This window comes from Brienomyrus brachyistius, chromosome 7, assembly GCF_023856365.1.
Source record: "Brienomyrus brachyistius isolate T26 chromosome 7, BBRACH_0.4, whole genome shotgun sequence".
Classification (NCBI taxonomy): Eukaryota; Metazoa; Chordata; class Actinopteri; order Osteoglossiformes; family Mormyridae; genus Brienomyrus; species Brienomyrus brachyistius.
Genome location: NC_064539.1, coordinates 22,922,252 through 22,946,165, shown reverse-complemented (window position 1 = coordinate 22,946,165; position 23,914 = coordinate 22,922,252). Strand labels below are relative to the sequence as shown.

Below are 23,914 nucleotides of genomic sequence, written 5' to 3'. Positions count from 1 at the left end.
GCCCAGACACTACCGGGCTGCAGGGTGATGCTCTGACCTGGATGGGAGTCATTGCACGGCCTGACATTTTAGGGCTAATGGGATTTCGAAAACGCCGCAGCTCTCCCTGCCAGTGACGGCAGCTTTGATACCTTTCACATGACCTCATCTCACAGGCACGGTCTACCTCGAAGTCCACTGTGACCAGTGTCTCGCCAGAACCTCCTCCCACTGCATGGTCACTCTGTGAAGTACAGTACATGAAGGGGAAAACCTTCATATACCAGCAGGTTGGACACTCCCGTTCTCACATCTGGAAGGAGGAGGGAAAAGAGGGGATGGAGTCATTATAAAATGTGGAGATTCTGCAGGGTTGCAGTTCTCGTTTAACCTCATTGCCGCCCCTCCCCCCCCAGCAGAAATCCAGTGCCATGCTCGCACAGGCCCCGGGCTTGGCACCGGCAAGTGGCCCCCATGCCGGCTCGTCACCTGCAGCTGCGGGCTTGTCACCGGGGAGCAAGAGTGCGGTGAATGTGTGCCTTTGTCTTTTCCTCATTTGGGCTCTCACGGAAAGGCACAGGGCCGATTGCGTCATGTGGCTTGGCAAGGAGAGACATCTGGCCCCTAGTGGAGGCAAAATGAAACAGCTGGTCGGCACACAGGGTGGGGGTCAGGACAGGGGGGTGGGGAGTTTACAAAGCTGTTTCCCAATGCAACCAAGGGGGAGACTGACAAATCCTGACAAAGACAGGAGGAGGACTGTTCTGCTTCCATTTCCCCAGCTGGTGGACGTCGCCTGGCTTCCCGACATCCCAAAACGGTTTGTACAACATGGAAAGTTAAGCTGAGAATGTCCAACTCCAGTAAACATCAAGGCGTCAAAGACTTTTTATCACGTCTGTGGATCCCAAAATCTGTGGTGAGATTGTTAGGAAAAGACCAGCAGAAGTGATATTTTTTCCTGAATTTTATTAAAACTAATGAAACAGTGCCACCTACCTCACAAAATTATATTGCAACTTAATCTGTATCATCTACATGGCAGCAGTAATGTTAGTTTACGGAGTGTAAATAATCATGACATAACGCATACAAATATAACAAAGTTAGTGTGATCACTCAGCCATTCAATCCACATAATAATCTGCATTTTAAACACAAAATCTTAGACTGCACACAAAATCCAGACAATTTGTCAAATAATCGAATCGAAATTAATGATACCAATAAAGGAATCAAAGAGCCGGTACATTTTCCGATGTTTTCAACCTAGATGTAACATTTTCTCCCTGTACCTCATCATTGCTTCTCTCACAGTAGCCGGTGATACTGCTCAGGGAAGACGCAGGTTGCAGAAAGGCAGCGTTCAACACCAGAACTCAGACCAGCACGGCCATTGGTGCCCAGAGCGACCCGCACAGGTCACGATCGCCGGAAAAAAACGGCTGACACAAACTGGCTGGGTATTTTCAGGTACTGCAGAAACAGGCCTTTCGGTAATTATATTTAACCATAACCTTTAAAAACACACATTTAAATATCACAAGCTGACTACCTGCGAAACAAAGGTGCTGGAATGGTATCCTGCATGGTTACTTTACGGTTTGACTTGGTATGTTTTATCTACGGAGTTTACGCTCCATCATGCATGTGAGATACAAGCCGAACATGTCCAAACAATCGGGGAAGCCTGCTATTTCCATGCCTGCTCTCTTTAACCCTGAGGAAGGACTGTACAACATTACTCTGTGTGTCCAGTCCCTGGTTTATCTGGATGCATTTGTGTGATGAAACCAAAAATAATACAATAACAATGATAAAAACATTACATAATTAGCTGGAATAGCAATAAAAAAAAAAAAACGATGTCGAAACACAACATATAAAAATATTAAAAGTGATAATGTACCACTGTGGAATATGCTGTATCCTGTATAGACGGCGGCATGTTTGTAATGAAATACAGCCCTAAATACAGATGGAGGTGTAAATGCCTGCCCAACCTATCCTCGGGGTTTGATCTTCATTACTTCCAGGCGCCCTGCTTCGAAGAGGGCAGCGGGCGGCTGAAGCTGTCTGATAGGCATTCAGGGAGCTGTGTGTGCGGAGTAGTGACACTCAATAGGTGTGTTTTTAAAATGGCAAAGACCCTTCAAATTGTCATCTTTTTTGAACAGAAAGTGCAGTCCAATCAATTCTAATTTGGATCTTAAACATTTATCTTGACCCTATTGGGTTCATACGGCATCTCCTAGAGATGGTGGAGGAGAAGGAGAGGTTATCCCCAACTGGAACAGTCATTTCTGCACAGACTGCAGTTAATCAGGTGGAAATTAGCTGTTTTGGGGGGAGTCTTGGATATGGACCACCCACGTCTCCAAAGGGAGCCTGCGGAGGTTTATTCGGGCGAATGCATTTGACATCTTCTCTTGGTGCATCCAGCCGATCGTCATCTCAGCTGAAGGACCTACTGTTGTCAAAATGGGCCAATGGATCCCATCGGGAAATTATCCCAGTCACGCGTTTCACCCCACACCCTTCGCTGACCCACTTTCTCGCAGGGTCAGGGCAGGGAGGCGTGTAGCATCTGACTGTGCATCCGCTCCAGGATGCGGTGGATGCTGGGGAAGCCGGGCCTGTCCGAGGGGTGGCTGCTCCAGCAGAGACGCATGAGGCTGTAGAGCTCCAGCGGGCAGCCATCAGGACAGCCCAGCACATTTCCATCCCTCACGTAGTAGATGACCTCCTCATGTGCCATGCCGTAGTAGGGCTGCATGCCATGAGAGAAGATCTCCCAAAGCACCACCCCGTAGGCCCAGACGTCCGACTCAGTGGTGTAGCGGTTGTAGAAGATGGACTCAGGTGGCATCCAGCGGATGGGGATGGCGTCATTCTCGTTGGCCTTGTAGTAGTCGGCTGAGTAGATGTTCCGGGACAGACCAAAATCGGCGATCTTCACCATCAGCTCACCGCCCACTAGGCAATTGCGGGTGGCCAGGTCTCGGTGCACAAATTTGCGCTCTGACAGGTAGGCCATGCCGGCAGCTACCTGCTTGGCAATGAAGAGCTGGTCGACGCAGGTGAGGGCGCCACCCTCTAGCTCAGAGGCGAAACTGCGGCCCGACAGGCTGGCCTGGCTCAGGCTGTGCCGTGGGTTGGAGCAGTTCCGACGTAGGTACTCGTTCAGGTCGCCGTTAGCCATGTACTCAAACAGGAGGCACATGGGTTTGCCCACGGCGCACACTCCTGGGGGGAGGGTAGAGGAGACAGTAGTCAAAGCGTGTCCAACTTTGGCTAATATGAGCATTAGCTAATGCTAACCATAAATGAAGCTATATAATGTCCAAATTACCATAAAGCTGTATTATTCAATTACGACACCACTACCACATTAATAACGCATCACGTTGTTTGGTTTTAAATGAATTCTGAGCAGATTCCCTTAATTGTTTTTTGTGCATTTTTTAATACTTTTTATTCTACGGATTAGCATCATTAGCATCTTAATTTCAGATGCAGCTGGGCAAACTGTCAAAGGGAGGCTATATATTTTCCTTTCTATCTCATTTTTGTGTCGGTCTGCGGCCTCCAAACTAAGGTCTTTGAGTTGCTGTTCAGGTCTTTCAGTTGCCGTTTAAGTCTTTTAGCATTTTTTGCTTTTTGGGGACAAATTTTCAGGGGGGAAAACCCTTTCAAATTCAAGTTTTGTGATACAGCACCTTAGTGATAGACAAGAAAAGATTGGGGGTTACAGTGGCTGTGAAAACAGGTCAGGTTACAGTGAGAGGCGGGGGCTAATGTGAAGGAGCTGGTGCGGCGGCTCATACCAAGCAGCTTGACGATGTTAGGGTGGTCAAACTCGGCCATCAAAGCGGCTTCCCTCTGGAAGTCATTCTGCATGTCTGCTGAAGCCTCCTCCTTGAGCATCTTCACGGCCACCATGGTGAATGTCTCCATGGGCAACAGACCAGGGGCTCTGCGCAACGGTGGGGTGGAAAATGGGGTTGTGTGATTAATAATTTTTTAATCATGATCATGATTCATATCACTTGAACAGTGTGAGCAAGAGGAACGAAAGAGAAACATTATATCTGGGGGCCGAAGCATTTTCATTACCAACAAGAAAATGCATAGACGTACATTTTCTAACGATTTATTTGTCACACGTGAATATATCGCATGCCTATTTCTAGTACTTTTGCACTATGATTCACTTTTGGATTAGATGCCAAACTGTCATAGTACTAGTACTTTGTGCAATGATAATAAAGTTGAATCATAGAAAATATACTGAATAGCAACACACTGCCACAGTAAATTCCGTCAGCTTTACAAAATGCCCGGAAGAGGACATGGTCAAATCCGAAGACAGCCCCAGTTCACATTGTTAGATCGACCATTTTTCATGTCAAGGGACGGATTACGGACCGGGCCAGCAGGGCCGCTACCCAGGGGCCCACACAACCCATAATCCGTCCCTGGGTATATATGTGACAGTCATATTGTTTGTTTCGCCCATAGAGGCAGTAATAAGAAATAATAATAGCAAAGTGGGAGACATATTGCTCAGGAACCGTGAGAGACAGTCCCGATTTCATTTCAGAGTGTAAAAGAAATCGTTGTTCATATTTTAAAACCCATGTGATCCATATTGGCCTACTTCCATCCATCCATCCATCCATCCATCCATTTTCTTCCGCTCATCCGGGGTCTAAGCAGAGATGCCCAGACCTTCCTCTCACCAGCTGCCTCCTCCTGCTCCACCAAGGGAATCCTAAGGCATTCACATGCCAGCTGAGAGATATAATCTCACCAGAGTGTCCTGGGTCTTCCCCGAGGCCCCCTCCCGGTGGGACATGCCCGAAACACCTCCCCAGGGAGCCGCCCAGGAGGCATCCTACATAGACTCCCAAACCACCACAACTGGCTCCTTTTGATGCAGAGGAGCAGCAGCTCTGGGGCCGCCCCCCCTGTGTGACCACCACCTGTAGGGGGCCCGTGTGGGCGGGGTGTAATATAGATCGGGTTGCATTCAAAGGCGGGGCCTTGGCCGACCCATAGTCAGCTAGCAAAACTGGTTCTAGGTACATGGAACTTTTAATAGGTAAAGGAAATTTTAATCAGTATCTGAACATGTGCACTTCATGTTCAATAGCTGTCACTCATACATAATTGGAAAAATTTGCATAGTTTTTAGTCATAAGTGTTTATTTTACCCTGTGTATTCTGGTCAGACATACAAATCTGATAAATTTGTATTGCGAAATCTTGCAAAAGCTCTCATGACTTTTTCCCTTAAGGAGCTCCTGTTGTCAGTCAATGAACAATGAAATGAGCTTGGAAGGTTTGGATGTTCAAGAACATGCTGTTGTTCCAGGAGGTACTGTTTCCGTTCACGCCGTGCGAAACGCCTCGTTCTAAAACTGATATTGGGAGTTAGTGTTTATACAGACATGACATATATTGCACATGAACTTGAATAAACACTCACATCTGGGCGGAAATCTGTATTTCTGACAGCCGCCGTCCAAATGTTGTTTATATCATCATGTTTATATACTGGTCTTTTAAAATATTTGAAAATATTTGTTTTTTATTGCTCTCCTGTCAGTCAAAGAAAGCATTTGCCGGGGATGATTCTGGCCCGGTTGTTGTGGGCGGTGCTGCTCGTTTGCGGACGGAACCCGGTTGTTTCTGCGGATCCTGACGTGTCCCTCTCTGCTCTCCATTGGCCTCTCACCCGTCACATAATCTGCTGACAAAATGCGCAGCACACAACTAATCTCTCTTGCTTTCACGTCACTACATTTAGTTACCAGTGCCGAAAAAGCCATTTTATTTCGTTTTTAAATATGCCGATTTGCCGGCGCGTTGCCGGCATTAAGTGTTACTTTAAAAGCAGCTGCATCACAAGAAGTGCAGTAGTCTCCAGATCATTGATTCGTTAATTCACACCGTATTAGCTGTACTTCAGATGCTACGCTGGCAGCGTGTTAATGGATAAACGCTTCCCTGCTAAACTGGCATCTGGGCCGCTTGACCCACAGCTGAGCCAAAATGGCAGCCGCTCAGGAAAGACTTAGCATTCCGGCTCCTCTCGCTTCCTGTCTTGGAAGCTCCAAAGCTGCCTGAGTTGTCCAGGAGAAAGCAGGCACTTCGCACCGTAGATAAAAATAACCCCCTCACCAGTTGCGGGCAAGTAGCCCCATCTACGGGGAAGTTTCACCCCAAACAACGTTGGAGGGATGCTGATGTTCAGCTTCCTTCTGCTATTTTTGGACGGGGGGGGGTATGAAGGAAGGTAATATATCACCTGGTCTTTTTCCCAAGATTCTCTCTGTACCGAATGAGACTGATTTCGACCTGAGTGATCTAGTGACTCTGAGAGGAAAATGTAGATGCTGTTTTGCTAGCTGTCAAATTTGGCTGCTAACAGGGAATGGGTCAGAGTTACCTTAACGTAACGTCCGCTGGTCTCTCGGTTAATATGGGAACACAGGATATTTTTAAAAAGGCGTAGTTTCATTTTATGTGAAGATACACTAAAAGCGAAACACTATAATATATATATGCTTTGCTTCTAAGTGTTGCCTCAATTTAGCTATTTTTAAATGCACACTCATTATTATTTTTGGCAAAATGTTATTTAAAAGAGCTAGCAGTCAGCATATAGTACTTATGTAAATAGAATTTCAAAGAGCCTCATTCCAGATAAACCGAATGAACAATAATTAGCATCCTTCATAAGCTCTGGTAGTGAGGCGCGCTCCCTGTCGAAGTCTGTCAGTAGGTGACAATCAGCCGTGGAAGGCAGCGTCTTTCATCGCAGCTCAGGTTAAGATGACATGTTTTGTAATCGCCCCCGTGGCTTGAAACACAATGCTGTACGGAGGGTCCGGCTGCGTGGTGCTAAAATGGTCCTTGCATGTAAGGTGCCCATTTCTGGACACAGGCCCAGTGTTATGGTAACGAGTCTGATTTGAACTGCAATGGGTGACACGCCGAGCCATGGGGTTCTCCCCAGAAGACGTACCTTTGAGAAGCTTACGTTTAACAGTATTAGAGTGACCATCTAATCCTTATAAGGGTGGACGCGTTGAGCTCCTTCAAAAACTACTTCAAAACTGAAAGGCTAATTAGTTCAATTCTTTTCATGCTTTGACTGGTTTGTTTTCTTGATCGAAAGACTTATCCAGCTGATTCACACTAACCTCAGTGACAGATGAAGTATGATTATAGGAGACCAATCAGCACATAGCAAGAACTCGATACTAAAATGAAATCCAGGTTCAACGCTGGAACGAATCCAACGCTGTTCGAGCTCATACTGTCCCTCTTAGACATTGTAAGGACACAAAGTAACCACGGCCACCATCCACATGAGGCAATGTCACCCTCACCTGGCCTGGAAGACTCGGCCAAAGGCCCCCTCGCCGATGTCCCTGACGTACTCGATGTTGTTGCGTGGATACTCTAGGTTCAGGAGCTTAGTGTTGAGCAGCAGCGGTAGGCGTTGGTACATGGGGTTGGGGTGAAGGCGATCTAGCAGAAGCTCCGAGGGAAGGGTCGTCAGCGTAGGGGTCTCCATCACCCTGTAAAATGCCATGGCAACACTGTAATTGGCGTGAAGCCATAGCATGAAAATCTGACAATGGGGTAGGTGTTCTCCAGGCCAAACTCATGATGTCCCATAATCTGTGAATGATTAGGACATTTCTTGATTTCGGGCAGACAAATGTGTGTTAGAAGTGTACAAAATCTGCCCTATCTGTCTGAAAGAGGCCCCAGGAAAGCAGCTCTCTGTTGAGTGGGTTCCTCATATGTCTCCCTCTTCAGCAACGCCTACAGGGGTTTGTGTGGAAGCTTACTAACTTGCTCAATGAATCCCATTGCAAGTGGCCGACTGCACAATTCAGAGAGCGCCGTCTATGACGGGAATGTTCGGCTATTCCGGAACATATGGAGAAAAGTTGGGAGAAATAATGGAAACCTCTTCCTGCTTTTCCACAGCTTTCTCCTGCGACGGCACATGAGCGCGATGACGACGAGGAAAGCAGACGCCGCCAAGCCGGCCGTGACGAAAATGATGATGCTCATTGAGTAGGTAGGGGGCGGCGACAGGGGCACGTTTGGGGCCAGCTGGCGGGGGATGGTGGACACCGGGGCCGGCACTGCATGGTAGAATGAGGCATGATGGGAAAATTTCACAAACCTGTAATGTGCAGATAGTGCAAGACACAGCTCTTGACTTAATAGCATCTGGGTTCTGCTGCTGTCTTCAAATAATAAAGTACTTCTCTTTGATAATTTATACACTAATTTAAGAAAGTAAACATGCAGTTGTGACTCACCATCGCCACATCTAGGCACATCGCAGTATTCCCACCGCAGGTACGGGTTGGAGGTGAAACACCACGGCCGTTCATTCTCCCCTCCGGGGTTCCGGCAGTGGTTCTCGGCATTGCGCAGCTCAGGAATGACCTCTGGGGAGAGCCAATGTGGGTGGGGATCCTACGGTGGAGATTAAAGGGCAGAGGGTGGCAAACGGGTCACAGGTGATGGATCCATCCATCCATCCATCCAGCCACGGCATTGGGATACGAGAGTGAAAGCCTTCAGCTATGTGCATACCATGGTCACATGATCAAACCATGGGCTGCTGGTTCTTTGGTAGAGTGTCTATAGAGTCAAGTGATGTGTTATGTCACCCAGGTGAGTCTCACCCACTAGTGTGAGTGATCAGTGCTAAACATGCTTACTGATTATGCACTAGGATGTGCAATCTTATCCCCAAAGGGTCGGTGTGTGTGCAGGTATTTTAGAATAACCTTAACGTCAGCTGTTCAAACCCCTGTGTGAGAAATCTTCAGCCAATCAGTCCTCTAATTAGTAATCTAATTAGGGAGTTGCAGCGAAAACCCACATAGCCAACAGCCATTTCTGGATAAGACTGGCCACCCCTGCATTAGTGTGAGTGATAAGTGCTAAACACGCTTACTGATTACACGCTAGTGTGAGTGATCGGTGCTAAACATGCTTACTGATTGCATGCTAGTGTGAGTGATAAGTGCTAAACACGCTTACTGATTACACGCTAGTGTGAGTGATAAGTGCTAAACACGCTTACTGATTACACACTAGTGTGAGTGATCGGTGCTAAACATGCTTACTGATTGCATGCTAGTGTGAGTGATAAGTGCTAAACACGCTTACTGATTACACGCTAGTGTGAGTGATCGGTGCTAAACACGCTTACTGATTACACAGTAGTGTGCGTGACTGGTGCTTAAGCTGCCCGTGCTGACCAGTACACTGCTGGAAAGGGTGCCATCGTCACATCAATACATGTTAAACCCATTGGGTCAGAACCTTTCAGTGTCCATCTGACACAATGAAGGCATAAATGGCAGTGCGGCCCCATCCTGTCTGTGTCTAGTTAATGCAGAGTTCATATTTGTGATATTTGTGGGGGGGGGGGGGGCAGTAACATGGGCCTCACTGCGGTGTCAGTGACCCTTACCCCCCCCCCCCCCCAGCCACCCATCTTCATTGGTTCATTAGATTAATGATGCTGCTCCCATCCAAAACATAGTTGTGTAATCGCACGCTCATTTTCCGTGTACAGAGATATAATTACATTTTTATAAATTAGTCCTGTGCTGTAATACGTACTCGAGTGATGCACTTAAAAAAAAGAGAGTTAAGCGCTTTCCATTAAAAGGGAGATGAATCTTGGGCTTCACAAATCTGCTTCTTTACCTGCTGGCTCCATCTTTGGCACGGCACGCCTGAAAGCGTGACGCTGACCGTCCCCTGATAAAACTGTCCCCGGTCGGCGTAGCATTTAGCTGAAAATGTGAAAGTGTCAAATAGTCAGAATGAGCTCACAGGAGCTTACAATATTTTTAGACGCACTGTGTTGTAAGGACACAATCTTTTAGGGAACATAGTCCTTTTGGGACTGGGCGGGGGCGGAATCACTTACTGGTAACTTGGTCTTTCTTGAGATCTGCAAGAAAACAGATGCTCGATTCAGGCAGATATGCGGGCGCCTCGATTCAGGCAGATATGCGGGCGCCTCGATTCAGGCAGATATGCGGGCGCCTCGATTCAGGCAGATATGCGGGCGCCTCGATTCAGGCAGATATGCGGGCGCCTCGATTCAGGCAGATTTGCGGGCGCCTCGATTCAGGCAGATATGCGGGCGCCTCGATTCAGGCAGATATGCGGGCGCCTCGATTCAGGCAGATATGCGGGCACCTCGATTCAGGCAGATTTGCGGGCACCTCGATTCAGGCAGATATGCGTGCACCTCGAATTCAGGCAGATATGAGGGCAGCTTTGCTAGTTAGAGTAGGAGCTGACACACTCTGACCCATGGAAAGCTGCACAAGTAAAGACGTCAACCTGTGCAAACAACGGCCATCCTGTAAGGGGCAGGGATGGGGGGGTGGCTCATGGGAGAGGAAGGGGAGCTCGGAAAACCAGGCACAGAAACGTTTACTCAGCTGTGCTGTTTTACACACTGAGCCCCCTCCGCTTGCATTTTTTTTGGCAGTGGAGTTTCTGATCCCGTCTGAAAACGGAGCAGGGCACAGCGCTCATTCCCAGGGGGGTCTAGAGTAGCTATTTAACGTGTCACGCACCCTACTCCCACAGGCTACAAGCAATGCAGGAAATTGCGAGCTCTGCATCCCAGTTTATTTTACCCAAATTGTGTATCTTGGCCCAACTCTGTGTCCGCTGCTTATTACCTGCCTGTGTGTTTTAGCCAGAGTCCATCTCAGCTAAAACCTGAAATGTACCTTTGTCAGAGTTTCCTTTAAAGACTTGTCCGTAAGCTAGCTATGTGCCAGGTGAAATGTGGCCATTTTGTCTGCCTCACCACTGGTGAGCAAAGGCAGGCCACAAAACAGGAACACATCAGGTTCAGCCAATGGGAAGCTGAAATGTCGCACGTCAACCAATGGAATGCCGGAACGTTGCACTTTAGCCAATAACGTGGACAGCCTCTCCGGGGTGGGACTCACCAACGAATGGGACCACGGTACAAGCTGTGTGGTCGTCCTTCTGGCTGGGCAGGAGTGTGCAGTCAGGCAGCGTGATGCGAGCCCCCGACGAGTACATCCCTTTGCTGGCAGCGTCCTCCTTAAAGAGCGATTCTCCGTGACAGTACAGGTCCCTCACCACTAGGCAGTGCTCTCTGGAAAGAACAGAAGATCTTTAATGCATCGCTTCACTTGAATTGGTGTTATCCAGCCAGTAGGTGACACTGGTTTGGTTTAATCCCAGTACCGCCCAGCCCGGCTGGATTTTAAGATATTTGTTTCTGAGTCACGTAGCTTAGATAGAGTTATAGGAAGGGGACAGTTTCTTTCGTCCAGAATGTTCTTTAAAAATGATATTTTGGCTTTGAAACCCCACATTTCATGCCCCTGGAGCAGTAATTCTAACGAGCGATTAAACTGCAAAACAAACGGATCTTTTCTGGCTAAGCGATGTAGCAATTGCAAGGGGGGAGGGGGTGGCCAGAGCTCTGAAATAATGCAGCACACCCCCACCCATTGCCAGAAAAGAGTCAGAGGGGGTCTGACGGAGGGGGTCGGAACATGTGTGGCTACGGGGTCACGTAAAAGTGGAGAGAAGAGCACAGCATTCCTGCACCGACAGCTTCTTGTGACTGTTTATGTAATGTGAACTCGGTCAGCAGCTCTGACAGCCAGCTGGACACAGCACAGCTCGGAGGGGCACCCATCTACTGGACCCCCCTCTCCCTGTCGAGCCCCTGCTTGCCTGCACACGGGCTTGGGTGTGGGGCCCTGCCCCGAGGGGTTGCAGTCCTGGAAGGCGTGGTGGCAGAAGAGAGCCCGGGCGGCTGGCCTGCAGAGGGCGCCACTGCTGTCCAGCTGGGACCAGGCCACCTGTGCCTGCAGCTCCTGTGTGTCCTCGGGTTCATGCAGCGAGGCGTTGAAGAACAGCAGGGCATCCCTCCTCAGCACGCCCTGACACACCTGCCCCCGGTAGGTGCTGCAGTACCCCGCACTGCCCTTGTATAGCCTGTAAGGGGTGGCAAGATGAGCATAAACTGGACATGCAAGGCCTACTTTGTGTATGCAGTGGCAAGATATAACACAGCACAGAAAAATGTGCATGACGAGACAGCTATGATGAGAGTAAGTGAACTACATATACGGAAGTCCTAGGCAAGGAAAATTTTTTAAACTATTCATCTGTCCAGTATATTTGCTCAAAGAAACATTTTAAAATTTGAATATATGCAAATGAATAGTAACACGATGGCAGTATCTAGAACTTCTGATCTCCAAAAAGTTACCGATGTCTTGCTGAATGGCTAGACGGGTTAGTTAATTCATTTGATGAGGTATAGATGGGCCACAGGTGGTTAGTGGTCGAGTCGGCAAATTCGTGAGAATGTCGACCTGTTACTGTAAATCCGGAAGGTTTGAAATGGCTAAGCCGATACACTTTGACATAATAGTTTTACACCGACATGAAGATAATTTAAAAGTTTCTTTAGCCGCCTGTAACTTTTGAAAGGTACTGTATATAAGGTGTCTCTGTACCGCGCTACCATACTAAACACTTGTCTCTGTAACACACAGTAAGTCGTGACATGTCAAGTGACGCCCTCTGAACACGTATGAGCATTACGGCACGCCCTGTAATACCGCCCCACATGACGTACAGCATAGTGGGTACTCCAGCATATCACGCTGCAGAATTCAAGCCTCCCCCTGGCATTTGACACCTCCTGCCCCCCTGGATGTATGTGACGTATTGCTACAGAAATGAGCCTGTGACACCTCATGGTGGGGGAATCAAGCCTACTTTCAGAGTGGTTCTGATGGACAGAATGACCACTGATGCCTGTGCTGTTTTTCCGGAAGATACGGCCATGAGGTAAACTATGATTCACTGCCCCTGGGATTCACTGCTATTAGGATTCACTGCCCTTGGAATTCACTGGTACTTGGATTCACTGTCCCTGGGATTCACTGCCACTGGGATTCACTGCTCCTGGCATCTGCAGAGTTATTGATCGACTGACTGGAAATGGCTGTGAAACACTTTGTGAGAGACTTGCTGGTAAAACACGTCACACTAAGTGGAAACTGATCTGCCCGCGTGAATAAATGACGGGAAAACATTCGATCTCCAGCAAGGCTGGCCAAAGGCTCTTTAATTTAATGTATGCAAAGTTGTGTTTTGCGTCTGTTAATAGATAGCTTTAATTAAACAGTGCTAACTTTTCTAAATAGCACTTCCCTCCTGTCTTGTGCTGATGTGCAGATCTGCACCTGAATGTGTCGTTCCCGGTCCTTCTACCTCTCCCAGTTAACTCTCGTGTCGGGAGCGAACCAGACCTTACCTGAAATCCTTGCCCCCACCCCACCCCTACACACAAACGAGACCGAGGAGCCAGACTTACCTCCATTCTATGGGAGAGTCGCAGGATTCAGCCAGCGCCAGCAGAACAGGACCCAGGAAGAAGAAGAAGTTTTTACAGTGTGTACTTGAAAGGAGCAATGGTCTGGTCTGCACCCGTGAGGAGGACATGCTTCTGTGTGGGGCTGATCAGGCTTTGTTTGTGGGTGCTTTGTGTAGGAACAGGTGTGGGTTTTAGATGGCTGGCCGTGGCCAAACCGGCCCCTGTATCTATGGCAAGCTCCTTGGGGAGGGGGCATTCTCCCCTCTGTCTGTCCTAACAGCCCTCTGACCTTTATAGCTGACCTGAGTTTTATGGGCTACTTGCTTGTGTTTGTGTGAATATCTGTGGTAGTAACTAATAACTACAGGCCGTGCCTTGGGATTACTGCAAACCAGAGCGGAGACTCATTTAATCAAAAACATACCACAAAAAACCTAAAGTGGCAGAAGAGGGCTGGTGTTCACCCCAGAGTGTGAAGGCCGGTGAGCAGGCATGGGCATTTAAGAAGAACAGGCGTCGCCATCAACAGCGGTCCCCCCCCCCATGGAAAAGGAATGATCTAGTGCCCGTGTGTGACTAACGACCCACTGGACGACATAGTGATTTACCCGCTTAGCATTCGCAGTGCCTGATGATGAATCAGGGTCACGGTATTTATATCCAGCACAGGTCGGCAATAAAAACAGCCGACACTTGCAAGGGCTCCTCTCTTACTCCCCCTACCGTTTGACATGAAGCTACTGCAAATGGCATTTTTAGCTCTGAGCAGTATGAATTTCAAATTGGGGGGGGGCTCGTCTTCTTAAACCTGCTGGAGATTTTACCAGGGTGCTGTTTAAAACAGTGCAGTTGTGAGCACCGTCAAATGGTCTTGGACCACAACCCTTAGTTCTCCCTGTTTTACTATGGTAAATTGCATACTCTGGGTATAACAGAACTTCTGCTCTGGACTTCTGTCCATCTTAGAATTCGGGGTCGAATTTCCGGGGGGATTATGAAGTGTGACTGCAATGTGTGTCTGTTTACCAATCGCCTTGGTCTCAGGACCAATACGAGAGGCTTCTGACGATGCCAGCCCACAGCTGATGTCAGGAAGTCGAAGTGGGGACTGTGCGGTGTCATTTACGTCACCAAACGTATGCGTTACCCACACGTCTGGTGGCATGGGCCGTTAGCGGCCATCGCTAACTCCTCAGACCCTTTACCTGAGATGGTGACCTTGGCGGTGGCCTTGGCGATGTTCTCTCTGCCACTGGGCCGGTTGGTGGCCAGGCAGGTATACAGAGCCGGCTTGTTTACGACGACGCGAAGAATGGAGGCCACCACATCGCCCATGATCGTCTCCTCCACGGAAGCCCTGGAGATCTGAGGGAACGCGACATCTGAAATTGACAAACTGAGAACCAGCATCTGAAATGGCTGAACAAAGCCTTGGATGTGTAAGGAAGTCCTGATTCTTAAGCATATCTCAGCATTTCACTCAAGTTTGCCTTGTGTATCCCACTATACCGACAGCTTACCTGACAGTTCACTCCTTCTGTAGTAATACTGGCCATAACAGCCCTCATGGATCACAGTGCGTCTTTATTATAGCCCTTCCGGTGAGATGAATCACAGGCTCTCATATGGGCTACAGCCCTTAAAAACCCTTCATGTGATGATTTAATAACCCTGAGTTATTATCTGAGATTTGACTGTGTTGCTGCTCTCAGGAGGCTAGCAAAGGCTGGTCATTAGCACCAAGTGTGAATTGACACTGCAGCTTCCCAATAAGCCCCTGCAGTGTTGGTATCCTGTATATTCTCTCTTGTCGCACAATTTGCGCACCTACATTTCCCAGGAGTTTCCGTGTTGCAAATTGCAGGCTTCCCCAGCGCGTGTCCCCAGCGCGTGTCCCCAGCGCATGTCAGGCACATATGACCCCTGACATTTAACCTGAATCCGCTACACCATGCCGGGAAACCGAAGCATGTGACACACAGGCCCACGCTGGCCTTCCCAGCAGGAAGGGGACTCACCGCATTCCCGTTTTCCAGCCATGTTATCGTTGGGACTGGGTTACCAGTGGTGTTACACTCCATCGTGACCTCGGACCCGAAGGGAACGCGTTTCTCCTTTGGGACCTTCAGGATTCTGGCGGGAGCTATGGGCCGGTGAGATTGAGAACAGCATGATGTTCATTATAAATGTACCCGCTGGTTTGCAAGTCACGTGTACATCCTCAGCCTAAAAACACACAGCCACAAGAATAATCCTCCATTTAAGAACAGTCACATTTTCTTGCTTTTAAACCCCCGTTAGAGAACATTCCCACCACCTCATCTCTGCTGTTGCTTTGGATAAGGTCTGTTTCCCATGAGTGTGTTACGACGGGCCATCACCCAATCATAGCTGCTTGCTTTGTCATGGTTTACTGGACGTGTGTGAGTTGCAGGTCCCATGAGCATCTGCCGTGAGTCTCCGGGGTGCGACATACCCAGTTGTGTATCTGTCACCTACCATAGGTAGGGTCACTTCAAAGCCAGAGGAGAGCCACATGAGGTGTGAAGAATGTGCGCTGTTCTGCACACGCACTGCCTAAGGGCAAGACCAGAACTCCCAACGCCTGAGGCATGAGACGGCACTGCTAACCACCAAACCATCTATGGCTCACTTTTGGATAAATATCTGGACTGAAGAAGAAGATATTCTCACTCTTTAAAGGTGCATGACCCATCCTTCAATCTTGTTCATTTCGTCTGTCCGTTCAGTTTTTTTACAACTTTCTGAGGTTGCTTCAGCGAGGAGTCTAAGCCTGCCCCTTCCAGACATGACACCCAAGTTGAAAGTTAAAAATATGAGAAATATTTTGGTTCAGTGGGAGGCAGGTCAACAGCCATTGGGGTGAGGGCAAGGTGGGCATCTCCATGGTGATCGATCCCCAACCTGTGCCAACAAGGGCTGAAAGGCAGCTGAGCCTCATGAGAGCACTGGCCTCATTAGGATGTAATCAGGGTCAGCTTGGCTTATTTAGGAGGGATTTTCTGGTATGAGGTATGTTCTTAAAGAGGTCTTTTGGGGGTGTGACTAATGCTTTAGGGTCTGGGCTGTTTTAGTTCATTGGAGGTTTTAAAGTTTTTAAATATTCCTTCCTTAAAGGGACGTTGCTCACTTTTTGATATTGTACAGCTTTTGTCGGGTGTTGTGACAGACATCCACCTCATTGATAAGTGGCAAACAAGCAGGCGTGTAGTATAACACAGGAACACCCCCCCCCCCAGCTCACTCACCCTGCACCTCAAGTATTGCTGATCTTGACACAGCCATCCCAAAGCTGTTCTTTGCTTTACAACGATACTGGCCGCCATCTTCTTTTTTGATGTTGCTGATTTTCAGAGAGCCATAGTCCAGGATGGTTATCCGGTCGCTAACCTACAGTGGAGCAGAAATCGGATTTAGCTGTGGCCCTGCTACATCAGCGGTTTCAGAATCTGCGTTGGACTTTAAGACTGGCTGCTGGTAGCCAAGTGGGAGGGGATATCCATCTGGGCTAAATAGAGAACCCAATGGCTGAGAAGAACAGGAAGCGACCGAGGCTTTGATTCGCCGCTTTCGCGAGAGCTGACACCCTTTATCAGTGGGTTAATGGTCAGAACCTCTAATGACATGTAAACAAAGACCATCTAATGCCTAAATTAATATGCTTCCTCATCATTCTTAAAGATGTTTTGGTGGGAGTGCTAATGCAGAATGGCTGGCCTACGTTACGGCGATGGCATTATTCCTGCCGGAGTCACCTTGATGACATCCTCATCTTTCATCCAGATGATGTCTGGTTTGGGGTTGCCCAGGGTCACGCATTGCAGCACAGCCTTCGATTCTATGAGCTGCGTGACGTTGTTTGGATGTTTCTTGATTTGAGGCTCTGGAAGACACACGTTTCAGAAAGTGTCAAGAATATCTCAAATAACACCCCCACCCCATCCCTACATATAGCACATAGACTAACCCAGCCCAGTTAAAGCGTGTCACCTTTCTATAAGTTGGAATCTCTAGGGGAAATTTGACTGTGGATGCTTTGTAGCAACTTGAGGTCTGACTACCTATTAAATGTTTCATTTGCCAAGTACCATGACATGGCCTGAGATAAAGTTCTACTGCTGCGAGGATAGCAGGGAGAAGCCCAAAACCTCCGCCAACCCTTGATGATGGAGCTGAGCTGTGCCACGTACTCATCTTCAGCTGCAGGGCCCCGCAGCTCTTCGCCGGTTCTCCAATCCCATTGCTGGCTACACAGCAGTACTCGCCGCTATCCGAGTCCCTGATGTTGGGGATAACCAGCATCTGCCCGTTCTCCCTGGTCATGTAACGCGGGTCGTAGGGCCTGAGGTGAGACAGGGACAGATCGTACTGGGGGCACTTTGACACGCCGAGGTGTCAAATTCCTGTTGTATAAAGATTAATGCAATTCACTGATCTATATTACTGTCTTAAGGAAACGTGCTTATAAATGCACCCTGTACCCAATATGGAAGTTATTTTTCGTCCATGTGACGTCGGCGATGGGCCGTGCGTCCACCTCGCAGATGAAAGTTGCGTTGTGGTCAGGCAGCACATCCAGAGTGTCCAGCAAGGTGGTGATCCGAGGGGCTGTGGGGTACAGCAGCAAATCCCAAGGGTTAGAGCATTCCTACGAATTTACGTGCGCGGATGACGGATTCTTAAAGCGATTTTGTAGGTCAAGGGTGACTGCTACAGTGCAGCATGTGAAGAATCAGTATGGGTGGCGCTCTAATTTTGGTGCCAGAAATTAAAACCGTCTTCGTGTAAAATGGCCCAAGAAGTTCACGACAGGACAATTCGAGATAGGAATGCAGATGAGTTCACTCAAACGACACGCGCATGGAGTCATCTGACATAAGAATGTCATTTAAGGGAGCCGTTTGTTTACAGTGTATTTTGATTTGCGGACAAATTTCTCTGCATGTGAAACCATCTGTCACACTGTCACATGTTGAACTTTGCTCCTTTATCTGGAGGTCACCTTCTCAATGGGAGACCTCTGGATATGACTGACGGTGGGTTTACGAGAGGTCCAGTGACCTTGAGACCTTGTGTACTTCACTGCAGCATGAACCAATGATGTCACTGCCAAGATGGCAGAACGTTATGCATTATGCATTCAAAACAAAAATTTGACTTTAAAAAAATCACCGAATCCAGTTGGGATGGGAAGGAATTGTCTGGTGGCAAAAGGGGGACTCCAGTGAATGAGTCGCTAACAGGATTGGCGGCACCCTAGACAGAAGCATGTGATAGTGCAGACATTTCCCAGGCGGTCGTTTGTGCTTATTTAATTAACGTTTGGTAATTGCACCCATCTGCTCAGAACTGCAGTCCAGGATTAAGCTGCTGTGGGTCACAGTCGGACGTCAGTCACAGGTGCTGTGTGGCCAAAGTTCTCAGATGTATACTGCACCCCCCCCCCCCACACCCCCCCCCAAGCCCTGACTTTGGTTCCGGTGAGATTTCCTTGGGAGGGCTGGCCGCCAAACCCCAGATCAATGGAGTGAGAGGTTGAAGGACCCAGGGGTGGGGGGGTCATGGTGCGGGTCACAAATGGATGATTCAGTGAAAATGAGCAGTATCTCCAGACTGATCACATGACATATATCAACCAGCTAATGGTCAACTTCCGTTTACAGCCGGGCCTCCCTAACAAACAGTGAGTATGTGTGTACACAGCCAGGCCTCCCTAACAGATGGTGAGTATATGTGTAAACAGTCGGGCCTCCCTAACGAACATTGAGTATATCCGTAAACAGCCAGGCCTCCCTAACGAACATTGAGTATATCCGTAAACAGCCAGGCCTCCCTAACGAACATTGAGTATATCCGTAAACAGCCAGGCCTCCCTAACGAATGTTGAGTATATCTGTAAACAGCCAGGCCTCCCTAACAAATGGTGAGTATATGTGTAAACAGTCAGGCCTCCCTAACGAACATTGAGTATATCCGTAAACAGCCAGGCCTCCCTAACGAATGTTGAGTATATCTGTAAACAGCCAGGCCTCCCTAACAAATGGTGAGTATATGTGTAAACAGTCAGGCCTCCCTAACGAACATTGAGTATATCCGTAAACAGCCAGGCCTCCCTAACGAATGTTGAGTATATCTGTAAACAGCCGGGCCTCCCTAACGAATGTTGAGTATATCCGTAAACAGCCAGGCCTCCCTAACGAACATTGAGTATATCCGTAAACAGCCAGGCCTCCCTAACGAATGTTGAGTATATCTGTAAACAGCCAGGCCTCCCTAACAAATGGTGAGTATATGTGTAAACAGTCAGGCCTCTCTAATAAACGTTGAGTATATCCGTAAACAGCCGGTCCTCCCTAACAAACAGTGAGTATATGTGTAAACAGTCGGGCCTCCCTAATCTTATCCGCAAAGGGCCGGTGTGTATGCAGGTTTTGGGTAACCTGTAGGTCAGGTGTTCAAACCCAGGTGTGAGGACTCTTCAGCCAATCAGTCCTCTAATTAGCAATCTAATTAGCGAAGACCCCCATATACACCAGCCCTTTGTGGAAAAGATTGGACACCCCTGCTGTAAACAGTTGGGCCTCCTTAACGAGCGGTGAAAAAATACGTAAACAGCCAGGCCTCCCTAACGAAAGGTGGGTATATGTGTAAACAGCCAGGCCTCCCTAACGAACGTTGAGTATATCTGTAAACAGTCAGGCCTCCCTAACGAACATTGAGTATATCTGTAAACAGCCAGGCCTCCCGAACAAACAGTGAATATATCCTTAAACAGCCGGGTCTCCCTAACGAACAGTAGACAGCCAGGCCTCGCTAATGAATGTTAAACGGACAGACCTCTCTAAGGAACAGTGAGTATATCCATAAACAGCTGGGTCTCCCTAACAAAGGGTGAGCTTATCCACAAACACTTGAGCCTCTCTAATTAACAGTGATTATAACCATAAACAGGCAAGTATCCCTAACAAATTGTGAGTATATCTGTAAACAGCCGGGTCTCCCTAACAAATAGTGCGTGTTTCTGTCCATTATCGCTACATTGTTTTACAGGACATATGTTTCCAGTTTAATATTAACACTGCTATTTATATTATTGATGTTATTAACAGCCATCAATTTATTTATTTTAACTGCAGGCCATTTTTAAGAATTAACTTATGTTGTCTTTCTAGTGATTGGTCACGGTTGCGGTCGTGGATCGCGGCAGTCGTGAACATGGATATGTTTCATGCTGCCTGTATCGGGATATGTCCGCTTGTTCCACGAGTCGCAAACTCTCAGGCTGAACTGGCCTAACAGTCATTCTCTCTGCGGTCAGCGGGACCCCGGCACCAGCTGTCTCACCGCGAGCACCGAGCCGCCACCCACCACAACCTCCGTTAAAAACCTCCCGCGCCAACTCCCAGGTAGCGACAGCATTGGCCTCTCAGGAACACGTCTCGGCACATGAAGATCCTTCAGAGAATCGGCATCTGTTCCAAACTGTGATCATACTCCCCCGACTGTCTGCGAATGTTCTGCACGACCCGCGGCTGGGACCGACCTTTGTGCTGTCCGACGCTCAGACGAAGGGCTGTCAGGAGGAGCAGAGGCGTGATGCGGATCCCCATCTTTAATCCCTGAAAGCGAAGTCTCAGGCTGAGTCGGAAATCTCCACTGTCAGAATCTCTGTCAACTACAGTATTTCCACATGCCCGCCCACGCCCGGCTCGCTCTCGGCCATGCTGCGCGTCGGCATTTGGCAGGGGGCAGTGGGCCGGCACGGGGGGGGGCTGGGGGTGGTCTTTTTTCAGCAGCGAGAAGTCAAGATTGACGGCCACAGCTGCCGAGCCTCCAGCCTCACGGGGCCCCGGTGAGGGCCCGGACAATGACGCTGGCCGGGGGGGCTTATTCTGCTGACCACCCAGTGGAGGGGAGGGTCACAAAGAAGCTGCCCCGGAGAGAAAAAATGTACCTGCTTGCACAGGGTCACTTCAGGGTCCCAGAAAAAGGATAAGATCAATGGGAAAATTGCACGGCCGTGTCCACATTGGTCCTGTTTAAACAATACCACAAACAAGATCGGCTTGGGGAGTGTGGCTGGGGGCAAGCATGGGGAACAGGGGGTCCGGCCCTCGCATTCCCGTCGCCTTTGTGTGGCCCCACCTGTCACTCCACTGCCCACATTTATTTTAGGCAAGGAGTGACATTTCTCTGAGCGCCGTCTGCGGTCACAGGCAACATTCCAGGGGGTGAAGGGTGGAACAGAACATCTACGGCCTGCTTTCCTGCTAAATGTCCAGTCACATGCCTGGTGTGTGCCGGCCCATAGTTCGAGATGGCCAGCGTAGCATGAGGGATGGAGACCCCAGTCTGCTCGGTTGTACGGCCGCCATGCGGTGATGTTAACCCCTGGGCTCGTTGGTACACAGCGTCACGCAGGACGTGGAGACTATCAACCGGGAGCCATGGACGGCGGGAAGCAGGGAGGCCGAGTCTGGAGAAGCTGATGGTGAGAAGAAGCAGGCCGGTCAGCCCATGAAGTCACGTAGCCGGCCGCCGAGGGCACCGGATGCTGATGGGCACCGACCATATCGCACTGGCACACGGAGCACACCAGCTAAGCAGAATGGGCTGAGGCGTTGGAAGTCCTGGCGCCCTCTGCAGGACCAGCACAGAACAGGATGCTGTTTGGTTAGCAAAGGATAACATTGTGAGTTGCATGGTGACAAGGTGAATATTTCAAAGTTAAGAAGCAAAAGCTGCCACGAGCCTAATACAATACAGGAAAAAGAGGAGAGGTGTCCTAATGGGAGGGGTAAGTGAATTCTGCCATTTTATTCCAGCTTGATTTCCTCACTAGGAAATGGATGTGCAGAGTAAGACTGGCGGCTGTTAGCTACCTGCCTGCTCAGCAGTATAGCAGTATAGCGGTATAGCAGTACAGCAGTATAGCGGTATAGCAGTATAGCAGTATAGGAACTCTGCTGTCCAGACATCAAAGACGTCACCAAATTCCGCTTTAAGGAAAAGATCGTTATTCTATTCAGCCTGAAGTAATGTCCTAATAGCATGCTGTGTGAAAGGTGTTCATTTTCCTCTAAGCTCCTGTTATTTTGTGTTTATATATATGTATTTATTTATTTTATTACTAGCTTTACATGCTATATTATTTATATACTTATATTATGTATTCAAATATATCATACAATTTATTTTTCTACTTGTTCTTTTTTTTTTTTTTGACGTTTGGTCATGTTTCGCATAGTGCGGCTTACCTTGGGCTTTATGTGGGCTTTGACTTTCCCTGACAGCAAGAGATTAATTACAAATTTAAAAAATAAACAAACGTTAAAATGGCTACCGTGTACAGGACAGAATGCAGGAGAATGGCCCTAATGACATGACAGCTGTGCTGAATACCCCAGGGGTGACGGCACCGGTGACTCAACGCCAATATCGCGTTCTGTGCCAATGGCACCCCCTGTCTGTCAGCAGCAGAACTGCAGCCGTAATCTTTTTTGGTACTTTGGAATTCACCCTTTGACATGAGCAATGGGAAAAGACAGGGAACACCAGATCTCCAAAAAACAGCAAAGGTATCAGATGATGTTCATCTCTGGATGCAAAGAAATTCAGGTAAAGGGTTAAACACCCGGTCACTGCCCTCACACTGTTGCGGGTCAGCCGTCTCCAGGCAACAGTGCGTGCCGCTTTACATAAAGGCTGGGTGGTGATTGTCAGGTGCTGCTGTATCGTGTTTCAGAATATGTAAACAAAGCAAGGAGCACAGAAGCGGCTCTGCTAGTTTTTAGTGGGTGCTTTTTATTTACACAGTATCATCTGTTTGAAAGAGGCAGATTTAGATAGTCAGCACTAATGCTTTAGAGAGGGATGACAGTGTCTGACTGCTCATAAAAGCCGATCCCCATGGGAAGGAAACGGTTAAACACCTGCTTGGGGTGTGTATCTCCCGGCATTTGAGTTCACGCTGCACCTAGGTAAACATTCCCAGCCTGCACCAGGGCAAGGTGAGCTGTACAAGCCTTCGGAACGTGCGTGCGTGTGTGTGTGCGGTGACACACGGCCACCTCCTGCCTCCGCCTCAGACCCCCCAGGGCAGCGGGGCCTCCCTGACAGCCGACCGCCACGCCATCGGAGGCAGCACAGGGTCCACGCGGGGATTCCCCGCCTGGCGCTGACGCAGGTGAGCTGCCACCGTCAACTACCGTCTTGGCTGAAAATTATTAACCGTAGTTAAGGGGCCGAGGCGGTTTGTTCATTTGTGCTGCCTTAAAATAGAAGCATACTGGGATTCTGCTGTTACAGTTTCACTTTCTGAGCGGCTCTTCCTGGTCGGGGAAGCGTGAGTGTGAAGCGTGATTCCAGCAGGGACCCTGCACGCTGCCGTTTGGTAATGTGGGTGGGACGAGGTGTGTGGATTTCACTTACATACCCCACTCAGCAGAGAAGGGTGAGGCCCAC

The 23,914-nt window shown here is 48.7% G+C and overlaps 1 protein-coding gene across 1 annotated transcript; it reads right to left on the bottom strand.

Moving 5' to 3' along the window:
- Positions 1 to 928: 928 nt before the first annotated feature.
- On the bottom strand, positions 929 to 23,101 carry musk (muscle, skeletal, receptor tyrosine kinase). The gene is made up of 18 exons (XM_049021444.1): positions 22,708 to 23,101; positions 20,994 to 22,116; positions 17,932 to 18,058; positions 17,641 to 17,792; positions 17,206 to 17,333; positions 16,699 to 16,840; positions 15,448 to 15,572; positions 14,635 to 14,794; positions 13,430 to 13,436; positions 11,773 to 12,036; positions 11,010 to 11,182; positions 9,965 to 9,988; positions 9,739 to 9,827; positions 8,331 to 8,490; positions 7,970 to 8,150; positions 7,380 to 7,571; positions 3,807 to 3,955; positions 929 to 3,225 (listed from the first exon to the last, which is right to left on the bottom strand). Exons 2-18 carry the CDS (start codon positions 21,058 to 21,060, stop codon positions 2,543 to 2,545), a joined length of 2,823 nt encoding a protein of 940 aa, XP_048877401.1. The 5' UTR covers positions 21,061 to 22,116; positions 22,708 to 23,101; the 3' UTR covers positions 929 to 2,542.
- Positions 23,102 to 23,914: the final 813 nt, after the last annotated feature.